Raw genomic sequence first — 14,885 nt, 5'->3', positions numbered from 1 at the left:
TCTGCTTGCTGCAGCCCTCAAACTGCGAAACTTATTCAGCAGCTGTTCTTTCTGGAATCGTGCTGAGCTATTTTTCTTACTACTGAATGTGAAAGTTAAATTAGGATGTTAATCAGCTGTGTGGCAGGTATGTGACGGAACAAAACCAAGTGGTTGTTTATGTTCGTGAAAACGTGGGATCAAGTGACTCCTCGAGCATTCGTAGGACACAGGAAAGGAAATATTTGCAGGTTTAGAAACATAGTGGAGGGTATTTGCATGTTTGGGACAAAACTTCCAATCTGGGGATAAATATTAATACTGCATTGGCTGGAAATATTTCTGAGTCGCAGCCCTAAAGCCTTAAGAAATATTGTATCCTCCTCATTTTTTTCCTATCAGTTGGTGGGCTGCGTAGAAGCCTTTATAGTACTAAATAGGCATTTTACAAATAGCATTTTTTTAATGACAGTATGCATCGGTCAGTATGCTTTCAGCATAAAAAATATTGGTAACATTTACAGAGATTAAATGGCCCAGAGGTTAAATGTCTTTGCAGGATCTGATGTATCATTATAGGCAAAGCAAGTAGAAAGCAGCAATATGTCATTTTAATTATGCCAGTACCTTATCTGCTGCTGATAGTCTTGTCCACGGTTTATCTGCTCGCCTGTCGTAGTCCTGTGCTTTTGCCACTTCCACATAATCACTGAATCGAATCAAGATTTTTCTGTCTCTTAGTTCATCAACTGTAGGTCTCTGGTTGAGCTGTATTAAATAGTTTTGTAAAAGAAAACTAGTGTTAATAACAAACATATCAATAAAACGTGTAACATTTTCTGCTTCCCACCTTAGCTTAGTGTGCATTTATGTCTATGGAAGAAAAAAAACCAAACCCTTGGAAATTTCAGGGAAGTATTCAGTCCTTCAGAGGATTGTTAGGAGTGTAATAACGGTTTAAATGGAGTTGCGGGCTCAGCACAGTGGCTTTACAACGGACAAAAGAGGAAAATATTTTAACCTGGATATTGATAAAATGCATTTACATTATGTAAAGGAATAATAATGAATTTAATATCTATGTATAATATCCTATGCTGTTGGGGTTTTCTACTACAGTCAGCGACAGATTGTCTGTGTCAGGCTTTCAGGACCTGTTGTGAGAATTTCAGTTTGGCATTAAGAAGTTAACAGCATATTTGGCTTATAATTCCAGTAGGGGTTCCTAAGAACAGAGCAATAACAAGGTCTAGTTCTGAGAATACCTTAAATGCACAGAGAGATTTATTGTGGGAGCACACCTGGTGCTCAGCAGGGAGGCAGCTCCACTACTGGTGGCTGCAAAGACTGAAGCAGTTGTTTTCTAACAGTATAGTTGCAAAACATGCAGTGTGTGAGCAAATATCCATTTTCTGTTTTAAAGTTTATATGTAAATATTCTACTAAGTCTCATGTAGCTGCGATAAGGTAGCTATTTTTACAATTGAGATTACTAGATACCACTGTCTCAGACACTGCTGAGGAGGATGTATGCTAAAGGAGGTTTTGTGTACTAGTGTCCTCTATGACCGGTTGATGTGATACTAGCTTTGCTATATTTCTAAAAACCAATAGGTGTTGTGAGATTTTTACCTTTCTTGTCAGTCTCTGTTTGATTTCCCTTCTTTCTTCCTGTTCTGTTTGATCATTTCTTTCTGCGGAGAATATAAAAAAAAGATTACTTTCCTCATGAGGAGGATCAGTAGTTTCCAAAGGTCCAGGCAACAATAATTTAAGGCATAGAAGAATCAGTAGCTGGTTCTTAGCTGCGTGTTTTGTTAGGTCAGTACATCTCTCTGGTTCTCTATTAGAACATACAGTTACCTCTCTGTAAGGACAACCTTCTAGTGCCAATGTCAGCTTTTCCTGTGTTCTAAACTCCAATTCTAAGGAGGTTTAATAAAGCAACAGCAGCCACACCAACTCTCCGACTGTATAAACTTTAGAAGGAAAATCAAAATATTCCATAGCTAATCATTATTTTTTATTCTCCACGTAGCTGGAGCCATTCATTGCTGTAGTTGCTGAAAAGACTTATTGCAGCAGCTCCAGGGAAACTATGTTCTTTCCTGTATGACCTTATTCTCAGGCTACATCTTTAGATGGTCACTCTGCCACAGGGGTTATCTTTGACTTGCACGCTTTTTCCCTCTGCTATTCAGGATATGCCTCTGACATTAGAACCTCTTTATCCTCACAGGGTTTTCTTTTGTAGCGTTACATTCTAACCTAAGCCAGCTTGCTTTTGTGTGTTGTGCCTATTAGCATTCAAGCCATGATAACTCCTACACACTGGATCTAAAAATAGACTAGAGTGCTGTAACACTGTGTGAAATATATCCTTTGCCTTAGGAAACGAGTTAATGGTGTTTCTATTTCTAGTACTATCTGTTACTAAATTAAGGCTTGAGCCTATGACCTGAACAAAGCTGAAGGCCTAGAGAAAAATGTTTAACCATTCTGGGACTCTCTAGATACTACTGTGAAGTTTATTGTACCACTTGCATTGGGTATTTCCAGTGTTAAAGCACACACGTGATTTTTAATATGCCTCAAAAAAGCACTAGCACTGCAGATGAGTTTCCAAAATGGTATTTTTAGTAATGAAGTATTCTTCTCCCTTATTTTTATACTCATTAGATTACACTGAAATGCAGTCTTAAGTATCTATTTAAAATAACGTCGTAGTGCATAGCTACAACTGGCTATAGTAGAAATGTAAATCAAATTAATCTCAAATGTTATAATGTGCTATACTACAATTTGGAGGCAAGGCACACAAATTTAAAAGAGAATAGGACAGTTAAAATTAGTGCTTTGTCAGGGATGAGCAACTATTTAAGTCTGGAATGTTTAAAAAGAGAACAGGCTTTAAAAAGTAGAGTGTATTCTAAGATGTAGAATACCTGATGAAGTTACTAATATGCTTCATTCAGTTTTAATTCACCCCTTTTAGAGTAGATATTCCTAACTCTTTTTATTAAAAGAAAAGAATTTTCGGTGGCGTAGTACCTTTTTAAGATATGACTGTGATGTGTGCTGATAGAATTCCTAAAGAAAAAACACAAGTACATATTTCCAATTAAAAAAATGCTTTTCCAAGTATACTAAACATGGTTAGTGACCCATTTCTGTGAGACATTTACTGAGGTTCAGTGCTTATTCCCAGCTTCAAGAAGTAAAAGAAATAGTTCTTTTAGAAAAAAATAAAGATAAATTTGATAGGAAATGCTAGCAAGGGCATTATAAAACTCAGGCGTTATTATAGAGACAAACCAGAGAGGTTTTTCCCATCAGCGTCACTCTGCCTACGCTTAGATCCATTCATTAGCAAGGGCTGGTTTTATAAATCTCAGCAGAGAGACGCTCCCAGTTCTGAAGTGCATGTGCAGTGCTGTAATTCATTTTGCTGCTCTGTGAGTTATTCAGGGAACTCTTAGCTGTGCGTGACACTAAAACAATTTCTGCCGTTAAGAATGAACCTGGGATTTTACAGAGTGATTTAAGAGATGCTGCCTTCTTGAATGTGAATGTCAGCTTTCTGTTGAATACAGGAAGGAAACCTGCGAACACCTGGGTCGTGATTTTAGTTCATGTTTTTCATGCTTTGTGGTAAACCGGCAGCGTTTCAACAGTTAAAAGACTCAGAAGAGCAACAAAATTGTAAGAAAGTGTTGGCTTAAAGTTTGCTTCTTAAGTATTACTTTTATCTCAGAAACATCTCCCTAAGGGAGATAAAATATCACTTTTCTCAATCTTACCAAGATCTGTTTAAAATAACATAGTAGTTGCACTGAGGCACTTGCAATATGCTTCTCATTTTGATGGAGTTGTACGAATGTGAATTACTAGTGCTTAAAACAGCGCTGGGGGTAGCATTGCTTCCATTAGCAGTGTGTATTGTGAACATCAAAGATGTTAGGAAGCTTAGGACACAACCGTAAAACTCTTACAACCTGGAGGAGGTTGTAGCGATCTCACTGAAGGGCTTTACGCTGCTCCAGTTTTGCATGTCAGACCTAATCCAGGTGTTTTTAAAGTCCGTAACAAGAAAGTCAATATCCCTGTTAATAAAAGGAGACTTTACTAATTTCCAAATTCACTCGAAACTGGGACAGGAGTTGTGGCATCTGTCCAGCCTTTTAAGATTGCAACTGACACAGCTACGTGACGACCTTAGCTCTTTACAGGATACCTAGCTTTTTATATACTGGAAAAGGTAAATAAAATAGAAGTGGTTCTGATCTCAGCTGAACCTATATAAAGCTTGAGCAACTGAACTGAAGTCAATAAATTTGCTCCCTGCTGGGAGCTCTTTAAATGAGATACAAATCTAGACCAGTATGTTTAGCTGGCATTCAGGAGATATCTTTAATTCTCCTTTATCTTCTTTCTGCTTTATCTCTTTCTAAGCTCATTATATGTGTGTATTCAAACTTTTTTATTATTAAAACTGGTCAGTTTAACCCAGATTAAGGATGTAACCAGCACACTTCAAAAAGTAAACATAAAGGAACAGATTTTTTCAGTAGAAATCAGCTCTTCCTTAGCCAGGAAAAACCCCAAAGAAACAGATTTTTCAGAGATCATAGGTACTGGCTCTTGAAAATCTAGCCCCACATATTTCAGAATCTTGGGTTACTGCTTTTTCCTCTCTCTTGAGGCAGATGACAGGTAGGGTTAGGCCAAGTTCATCCATTCACATTTGCAAAGAATGTATACTTTTTGTCATTTAGCTCTGCATGTGTTAAATACATCTAATTTTACCGTGTGCGATGTATGCCTTGGAACAGTACTGAAAATACCAATAAATATAAGTTGACTGTGGAATTCCTTTGGGTTAAAACTGAAATGAAATCCCCAATAACTTCAATGGCAAGAGCATAAGGTTTTTTTCTATGAACTGCTAAGAAAGTTCTGAGACATGAAGTTTTAGGTAACAAGATCTAGATAACTTTTTTCCTAGTGAATTACAATCACGTTAATAATTAAATATTAATCAGCATAGGCAGCATTGCCTGTATGACATAAACTTGTGTGGCTTTGTTTTATGCTTGTTTAATGGGAAACAACTGATTGTTCACATCATTGTGGGTTTTTGTCTTTTAACACTAAATAGACCATGAAAAGAGCAGATGTAATATCCTTTTCCTTCAGGCAGATGGCCTCCCCCTTTCTCCTGTCTGAGACCTGTAATGGAGGCAATTTCAAAGCTCCCCCTCACCTTTCCCTAACTTAGAGGATTCCCAGCACCAGTAAGGAAAGGGATTATGTTCATCACCATGTTCCCCAGGTCTGAACACCCATCTTTAGAAAGAGAGTTGCAAGTTTCTGCCTTGTGTTTGTTTGAGAGATGTTGAGAACATTCCCCTGTGTCAGCATCCATAACAGGCCCAGAACTGTCTCTTAATAACTCTGATATCTCACAATGATCTTTCTTTGACTGGTCTTTGGGAAGATCTCTAATGATAGGAACCAATGGACTTGCTAGGAGAATCACGCCTCTGCAAGGATGCTTTCTCCATCCCACTTCAGCCTTGGTGGTGTTCAGTGGACTGTTTGCCATGACAGTCCACATCTCAAAAAATGTCAGTCCACATCTCATGGCACTGAGTAACACTAAGATTGTATTCCCCTCTTGGACATCCATAACAGCATAGTGAGAATGAAAATGATTTGAAAGCCTAAATTTGAACAAGTCACATTTTTTTCTATACTAAATTGCATGCCTTTTGTCAAGATGTAAATTCTGTTTCCTGTAGTATTTGGAACCCTGGACATGTGAAAAATTAAAACTTTAAGGTACAGAAAATAATCCCAGTGAATGAATTTGTCTGTTTAAAAATAATATGTTCTAGAAATGCAATCACTGGTTTCAACAAACACATATAAAATACTTCAGGAAAAAAATACTCACGTTTGAGTATATTTCTTCTTTCTAGCTCCTCAACAGCAGGTCTTTGGCTGAGTCGCCTGCGGAAAAACACCAAAATCACATTTTGTACCATGCCTGTTCTTTGGAAAGTCTGCAGTATTCTAGGTTCTGGTTGGTGTTTTCCTCAGGGCGGGGACCACAAAATCCCTCTCCAGGACTCAGGAAGAAGAAGAATACAAGAATCCTGGCACCCGAGTGCTTTCTTATGTTATTTTTCCCAGATGTCAGCAATGCAGGTAGAAGTTCTCCTCTAGATTGCTCTGCTGTCAGTGAAACACTTCCTCTGAACGTGCATCCTTTTCACCATACTTTCCATTCAGTCACTTGGAACCAGCGCTCTCCAGCAGTTACATTCACTCTTGAGGGGGTATTTAAGGTGGTTATCAAATGGGTTTCACAGTGATCTTCTATAGCTATCACTGCCTCTATCTTTTAATCTCACGTAGCAGCGGGCTGCTTTTTTTTTTCTAGTAACACTAGTGGTGCATCCTGACAAAACGCAGGCTTGCCAGAAATAAAGCTTTCCTGTGGTTTCCCGACTACACAGCTAACAGACCAATCCAGCAGCTCTCCTCCTGCCTGCTGAATAAAATTCGTGTGCTGCTCACAGCCTCATGCTGTCTGAACAGTGTGTCTTACGCAGTTTCACCTCCCCTTTTCAGTAGTGCTGCTTCAGGATTGAGTCTTCAAATCATATGATCAGTGCCACAGCGATTTTTTTTTTCTCTGCATACTAAATGAGAATTCCCCATGAGACACTGCTAATATCTGCAGAGAATCCCAGGTAATTGAACCCCTCCCCTAGGCAGAGACACACACACACACACGCTGCTTTTGCTAGCTTTCAAGTAATAATCCAGCAAGCAGATCGGAAAGAGTTTATGATGCTTTCTGGCCTGCATTCTGGCAACGTTAAGGATTCTCATCGTCTCCTCTCCAGCAGACGTTGCCAAGCCAGAGATGAAGTTACAGGGACAAAGACATACTCAGAGCAGGGACCACACTGCAAGCCACTGCTGCAATAGTTATCCCTCTACTGTGTATAGGAAATAAAGGAATTATTATAAAGTGCTGCTATAACAAGATTTACATTTTACCAACTATACAAGAGATGAAAAAATGAAGTAACTGTAAACAGACTGTAAAAGAAACAGTAAAAGACCATTATTCTAATTTCTCCTTGTTTTGCAAGCCTTACCAAATATATCACAGAATCACAGGTTGGAAGGGACTTCAGGAATCATCTAGTCTTCAAAATCAACTCCGATTTCATGTTACCAGACCAACAGCCCAAAATATGAATGCAACTCCTTATCATTTTTTAATTAATTTCCCTGTGATCACTGGGAAAGCTCTCATCTTTGGCAACAGGAAGGCATCACAGCTACTATACCAGATTCACACCAACTGAAAACACAGACAATGAGCTCTTGTGCTTAGAAACACCTACAGCCTAACTCTCATTCTTCCTACCAACATTTTGTATCCCCTAAGGTTTTCTCCTGGTCTCTAGATTTCTCTCTGGAGTAATGAGCGGGGTACTACAGCAGTGGAAGTTGCAATAATCCAAACTGAAACAGGAATGATGCTGAAATGCCTTACTAAAGGCTTTAAAACATGTATTTTTAACTCCTGTTACCTTGGTCTCTTCACTCATTTCCCTGTCTTAGAAATTATACAACTCTGGCTGGGTTTTGTTTGGAAAAGGTTAATGTGCATTTTATAGTATAAATCAGGGAGGAATGACTTACTCAGAGAGCTTATCTGTAAATGAAAGGTCCACCCGACCTGCTGCTCACATGACTCTCTCTCAAGCCATTCTTAATTACAGTCCTTCCATGTGAGATTTATAGATTCTACCAGAATCTATATTGGATTCTGAAATCTAATTAACCTAATCTAACTAGAAATTAGACTTCAGACACCCCTTTTAAACTGGGGGCTTAAAAGCCTAACAGAAATTATTAAAGAAGTATGAGAACATATATATATATGAATACTCTTTATATTTTTTAATATATATGGTTGTAATATGTATGATGGTTAATTATTTCAAGCCCTGTTTTGGTTTTGGCTTCGATAAATACATGGTAGGTGCCCAGAGACAACAACATAGTTCTGGGCAGACCCTCAGCTTTACCCACAACAGAAGGAAAAGGTGAGATATGCACAGGCATATATATGCATGAGAGGGCATTGCATTTGTTTTTCCTGAGTTTTTCAGAGATATGGACCACACTTCCAAGCTTTTTGTCATAGTCATTAAACTAGGTGAGGACTTTTCTTCAAAATAAAATTCTAAGAGGATTTGGGGAAGCTGGGGATAGAGTGAAAACACCAAATACATCAAGAATCATGATCAAACGAGAAGTGGTAACACTACTGTCATTGTTGCTACCAAGGCACAGGGACATTTTATTTCTATCTATTATTTTTCCTGTTCAGGAGAAGCATTTCTCTTCCCAGAAACCATTTTCGTTTGCTTTCTGCACCGAGAGCTGTGCTGCATGGTGCCTGGGCTCTGGGCAAAGGGAAATGGCATGAGCTGGTGAAGGTGAAGGACTCCAGATGCCTCCGCCAGGGGCTGCTGATTGTAATGAGGGGAAGCAGCTGCGAGCACAGCCCAGCTGGGCAAGCGAGGGCTGGGGGGCCACGCGTCTCTGCTGAGCCGTGCTGGAGTAAATCAGGGTGTGAGAGGCCCTTTCTGCAGGAGAGTCTTTTCTACATCTGTGAGGAGTCACCTGCTTGCAGGGTGCACTGCCTTGCCTGATCGTCCATCACAGCAAGGAACTAGTTGCTGCTGCGGGTATTTACTCTGCGAGCAGAGCCCGTCCTGCCTGAGTTGCTCAGTTGCTTTGGGAGATGGAGAAGGGTGCTTCATCCCCCCAGGGGGGTCTAAGCAGCGCCAGCCGCTTTTGTTTCCTCAGAAGGGGACTCGTGGTCCCCTTTAATATCGCTGACTTCCCTCAAAACTCACTTGCAGCCAGGCTTGGAGAGAGATAAGGACAAACACGTTTTTGAGGGCTCCTGCCAGGTCAGCAGCTCAGCACGGTGCAGGGGAAACTGCAGGTTACCACTGTCAAAAATACATGTCTGTGTTGAAAGGAGCTTTTAAGTAAGAAACTGTGTCAGGTGAGTTTGTGCCTCTGCCTGGGTGAGCTGTTCTCTGGGTGCTGTGCAGCTCCGCATGCTCTCCTGAGCAACAAGGACTCTGTTTGGGGTACTTAATATTTTTCCCTGAAGCTGTTAAAATACATAATCCTGCCTAGGGCAGAGCCAGAAAGCAGCCCTTGCACGTTGAGCTTGGTGCGCTCCCTCAGAAGGCGGCATCCGGCCCTGCAGAGAGGCAGCACCGCGGCCTCCGCAACGCCGCCACACTCAGGGTCACCTCGCCTGGGGAAATGGCGGCCGGCTCTCCTCAGGCCGTTGTTGGGGGTTGCAGGCCAGGAAGCAGGGACTGAGAGACTAAAGCTCTGGAGAAGGGATACTCAAATCTCCTATGTTTAAAGGAAAAAAACCCCAGCTGAATATCGATTATCAGCAAACTGCATGCCAGTAGGGGAGCTGGTGTGTGATCCCCAAGCATGTAACAGGCACTTGCCATGAAGAAGCCTTTGTGAAGGCTAAAAACTGAACTCTCAGTGGACTGTGGATGATCTCCACAAGCTTTGCACAGAGAGGATTTATTTTTTTATTATTACAGAGCTACAGGCCATTTTGAAGCAAAGTAAGAGTCCTCGCTCATTTTCCTTGGGTTCAGCAAAGTGCCTGCACCTGAGTGTGGGTGGTTGCAGGGCTCCACCCTAGGGCCAGCCTGCATCCAGCCTGGGTGCCATGCTGCTCTGCAGCTCTTCTTGTAGGAGCTGTTTGGAGGACTGAGGTTGGTATGAGACTCCAGCATTGCTGTGACGTGGACGTGGACGTGGACAAGTGAGTCCTGTGCTTTCTGTCTCTGTTGTTTTTTCACGTGAGGGCTCTACCTCCACATGGGACTCACCTTATCAAGGTGACTGTAAACTCCACTGGGAGCACTAACATAGTGCACCACTTCTGTTGTGTTGCAGGCATGGTTTCTTCTCAACTGATTTAAATTTAGATATATATTTCTTGCTTTTGGGAAAGTATCCACTTAATGCTGTTGTGTTCTTCGGTGATCTTAAAATTTAGGTTTGTGTATTTTTCTGCTATCTGCTGAGGCAGGAGTGCTCCCTCTGAGCACCTCTTCAGGGCCAGCCATTTTTGGAAGGGTCTTGAAACTTCCTTGAAAACTCTCAAGTAACTTGTGATAGGATAGAGTCCTATCTCTGCCCAGACCCCCCCAAGCTGTAAATGCATGGACTGTCATTGACATTGCCACAGTCTTGTGTTAAGGGTATGCACTCCTGGAATTTGCTCCCCCACTAGCTTAAACCATGGAATGCCATGAGCAGTAAGTGGAGCTGGACCTGCAGCGCCTCGGTTGAGGCGAGTGCAGCTGCCTCAGGGAAACTGAGCAGAACTGGAGGCACCAATGTCACTTTCCCTGTAGATGATATTTGGATACAGTTCAGACAGAGTTTGCTGTACGTGTGTCAGTGATGTTCCAAGTTTGGATAGAGACCAAAAGCTGAATATTTTATCATAATGCTAAAGCAGTCACCATAAGTTGCAGGGGGGACAGGACACAGATCCACAATAATACATGAACAGCTGTTTCTTAAGTTCAGAAAAATAACAAAGTTTATGTGCAAAGTGAGCATAAACCTTCCAGCACCAGGTGGCTTTCAGCTGTTTGAAGTCTGGGGAGTGTTTTGGGTGTATTTTCAGATTACCTTTAGAATGTTTTCTCCAGTAATTTTGGCTCTGAAAGGTAACTGCATAAATTTGTTTCCGTCTCTCAAAAAAACTTTGCCTGCTCCCATGTCCTCTGCAGTGTTACTCCTGAGGGCGAGAGGAGCAGGTTAGCTCAGTCGCCTGTGGTTCACCCCAAGAACTCCCTGCAAGTATGGCCATGTGTGCCCTTGGTATCAAAGTACTGCGGGGGCTGAGACTGCATGTGGCCTCAGGGTATTTGTTCTCCCCATGCAATGTGCACATGGGAATTCCGTGATGTTCATGAGTGCTCCATGCTGGCTCTGAGAGGGGCAATAGATCTATGCGTGTCTTGGCTGTTTTCCGTGATGGTACACGTGTAGTGTATAATTGTAGCAAAGCAGCTGCCCAGGGCGATAATGAGAACTGCTCCTACCAGCCCGATGGGTGGGGAAGGCTCTGTTGGCTGGCTGGTGGAGTGGGCTGCAGCCTTCCGCCACAAGAGTCTGGTTTGCCGTCCTGCTGGCTGACGTGTTTGACACAGGCACAAGTGCAGATGCTAGAGCTGGCTTCAAGGGGAGAGCCACTAATTGCTTGTCCCCTCTGGAGCAAGGTCACATGTTCATGAGCCCAGCACCTCTCACATGTGCCTGTGACTGCTGATAAATAGATCAATATTTACTTCACACAGTCAGATTGTCTCCTGCACATTCAAGGGGAATTAATGTCTTGGGACCAGTGCTACACCGAGGTTGATGGTACTGGACTGTTACGGGTGACTCTGAATCCTCAGCAGTCCAAGGATTTGCATGTCACTAGGATCCCAGGGTCTGCTATCAGATGGGCAATGCATCAATATGCCGTGCAAGCAGGAGACGCTGCCAAGTTCTCTGTCCTCATAATTAACCTTAGCAGTGTCTGCTTTGTCCGTTGTGGGAACTGCATCTCAGCAAAGCTGCAGCAGGCTGTGGGCTTACAGGTAGGGGCACCAAATAGCTGATGAGAGACAAATTTGGAAGAGGCACAGCCCACCTGTATGTGTATGGGGCTAAGCTCGCTTCCCACACCTTGGACAGTCCTTCCTTTCTAGCTCCTCTTAGTAGTCTGCAGTTGCACCTGCCTGGCAGACCCTAGCAAGCGTTCAGCAGAATCCAGTGAAAAAAAGCTGGCATTCTTGGTCTGTGTGGTTTCTTATCTGTCCCTGAAATGTGCTCTTTTGTTTCCCAAATATATTTTTTGCATAGTCTGCTGCACAGTATCTGTATGTATGATTGTCATAAAACAGGATTTCTTTCGTATTTGTAGCTGAAGCCAAAAGACATGCTTTGGAACCCTTTTTCTGCTCTTCCTTAGTTAGGTCCATGTGATTCTGATAATCTTTTACAAAGGGAAGGGTAGACTGGGTAGACTTAGACATGTGCATGTGCCTGTGGACTCCGGACTGACAAGTGAGCAATCAATCCAGCCTTCAGTAAGTGAGCTGTAGCCAGCAGCAATTGCATTGATTGTCTCTTGTGATGGGTAGTTTTGCAGATAGAGTTGGCAAGGGAGGTGGTGTGGAGGGTCCTTCTCACAGGAGAGCTCCAGCCCAGGCAAAGGGAGGAGAAATTTGAATGCCTTAAGCTGGCTTCTCATAAAGCAGCTTGTGTCTGCTGCCCATCAGAAGGCAAAGGCTCAGCCTCTTAAATTGGCATCTCTATTACCAGAACATCATGTTCGATTCAACAAGAAGTTTATTTTCATCCTTCCTATAAGTGGCTGTGAAGACAATGTGTGTCAGGGCTTTGAGTCACCCACACACTGCACTGTGGCAGTGCAGTACTGCTAGCAATGTACAATTATGGCTAGTAGTAAATCCTTGGTAGGAGGGACTTGCCTTTTACAGTCTGTACAGAATTAGAAGGCAGACACTGAGGTACAAACTTGGTTTTACCCCAAGGTAATTCTGGAGCATGTAAAAAGTGGTACCTGAGTAACATGCCAGCATTTCCCATAACAGGGTAAGAGTAGTTGCCGCAATTCTCTGATAGGAGGAGGCTAAAGAGCAGTTTGAAAAGGGTGAGCTGGTATGGTAGATTCTGAGTTGCATGCAAAAACTTTACTGCTTTAAATTTGCTGACTATTCGTGTCTATGTTCCTTCACAGACTATTTTTTGCATCCAAATAAGAAAACAGCCTTTGGCTGTCCAGTAGAAGATACTGGATAAATTCAGAGGCTTTATATGTTGCCTTAATTACCTATCTTCTTTGTTTGTTTGACCTTTAGTTCTGTCTGGATTTTCAAGGCTGTAAATCAGCAAGAGTTCAGTTAATTATGTTGTCACTCATCTCTCAGGCAATTACAGTTGTCCATCATTATAATTTCTGTAATAGAAGCCTCGCAATGCGGAGCTTAGATTTCAGTTGGAATAAAACTACATACTTGCCCGGCGTGACCCTTGTATCATTACGCACTGTCCCTGAACAACCTACGCCCTTGTGACAGGTTTGCTATTGTATAGTATTACTTGGTGATAAGCACTGTGTGGGCTGAAACACATCAACAGAGCCAGTGTCTAATTATGTGAGAGTATTCAGATAGAGAAGGCTTTACGGTAATCACTGTTTTCACCACCTGTGAAAGCCCTGGTGCATTTGACCTTTGGTTTCATAGTTTCCCTCAATGTGTGAGGAAGAAAGGCCAGACACAGCTGGAAATCAGAGCCTGTCTCTCAGCTTAAAGGCCTGCTGCAAGTTCAGTGAAGGTGCTGATGCCTTCCATCGCAAGAGGAGGCTTTTGCTTTCATACCTCTCTCAATGTGCAATTAAGGACTCTTGAACAATGTTGTGGTACATTCCGGGATGGACATAACATACGGGGTTTCATTTTCAGTTTCATTTCAGTTTTCAGTAATATATAAGAACTAACGCCTACATTAGGGTGTAAATGGAATAGCCGCTTATTTCAGAACAGGAGCTTTCTCCTCTCCGTACCATCTGCTCCGCCACTCCATGGTTTAACAGAGCTGCTAGATAGCGGATCTGTCCTGTTTGTAATAGAATCACAATATTTAGTCATTAGGGTGACAAAAGTACAATTGATTATTCAGGCAAAGACATGCTCTGAGTTTGTAGTTTGATGAATGTTTCTCTTGGTAGCACTGTCAGTGTGAGCAGTGCTACCACTTGCTCTTGCTTCTGCTTTGCCTTACAGCTGGGCAAGGAACTGGTTTAGGGAATACACTCCAGCTAAAAATAGCTCAGCAAGAAAAACTGCTGAAAGAACATGCTCTTCAAATAACAGCACGAGTGGTGCAGACTCCCAGTGCAACTCCTCTGCTGAAGGCTGATGAGGGCTCAAGGCTGTGTATTAAAATGTATGTTGAAGGGTCTTCCAACTGAAACCACATGCTGGTTATGATCTAGGTCACACTGTGCAGGTCACTGAAAGTGGTGAATAATGGTTCATCGCAAAGCAATATGTTTTTGGGTTTTTTCTTTTTTCCTTTTTTTTTTTTTCTTTCTCTGAAGCAGGAGTAAAGGTCTGGACCCTGTGTTCCCACACAATAAATAAAAAGCGATGTTACATATCTTGGATTTGGGCAAATTGAGAACATTGTGGGTTTGATGCTTCAGAACAAGCAAACAAAAGGAATTATATAAATCCCAGGGTTTTAGTTCTATCCCATTACATATGTATTACCATTATATTATTTTAAATAAAGACATCTGCCACTGCTGAAGTGATACTAAAATCAACTCTGGCAGCAACTGCTTGAGCAGCAGTAGGGAGTCTGCAAGTCAATCACTAGTAGATCAGAAGCAAATTTTAGCCCTGTGGTGGGGACTGCCGCTTTATGGAGGCTTTCCAAAACTCCTAGTGGAACAGCAGAATGCTCTGGGTGCTTACTGGGTAATGATACGTTCAAAAAGAAAAAAGGAGAATAAAAAAAGTTAGGTTTTAACTTCACTGTATAAATGATGCCTAATAAAATGTCTGTTCTTGATCTGTTCTAGGGAAACTGAGTTTGGGTTGCCACCCTTGATCCCTGTAAGAAATGAAGTGTCTGTAGGCTCATGACTAACTCCCTGGGCAGCCAGGAATGCAATTTTGGCCCCCACAGTCAGAGCAAACAGGGACAGGAGGACAGAAAGACATGTC

At 42.0% G+C, this 14,885-nt stretch overlaps 1 protein-coding gene and 1 long non-coding RNA gene across 2 annotated transcripts in view; one reads left to right on the top strand and one right to left on the bottom strand.

Moving 5' to 3' along the window:
• Window positions 1-14,885, top strand: part of LOC135315703 (uncharacterized) — a 118,774-nt gene that overhangs the window by 213 nt on the left and 103,676 nt on the right. The gene's annotated exons all lie outside the window — the stretch shown is intronic.
• Window positions 1-14,885, bottom strand: part of PHACTR3 (phosphatase and actin regulator 3) — a 116,795-nt gene that overhangs the window by 3,801 nt on the left and 98,109 nt on the right. The window contains exons 9-11 of the mRNA XM_064465338.1: window positions 5,936-5,991; window positions 1,612-1,673; window positions 607-747 (exon numbers count right to left, since the gene is read on the bottom strand). Coding sequence (XP_064321408.1) covers window positions 607-747; window positions 1,612-1,673; window positions 5,936-5,991 — 259 coding nt within the window. The remainder of the gene's footprint in view (window positions 1-606; window positions 748-1,611; window positions 1,674-5,935; window positions 5,992-14,885) is intronic.

The sequence above is a fragment of the Phalacrocorax carbo genome, chromosome 14 (genome assembly GCF_963921805.1).
Source record: "Phalacrocorax carbo chromosome 14, bPhaCar2.1, whole genome shotgun sequence".
In the NCBI taxonomy this organism is placed as follows: Eukaryota; Metazoa; Chordata; class Aves; order Suliformes; family Phalacrocoracidae; genus Phalacrocorax; species Phalacrocorax carbo.
The sequence above is the reverse complement of the archived record's forward strand: the minus strand, read 5'-3'. Positions and strand labels throughout refer to the sequence as shown.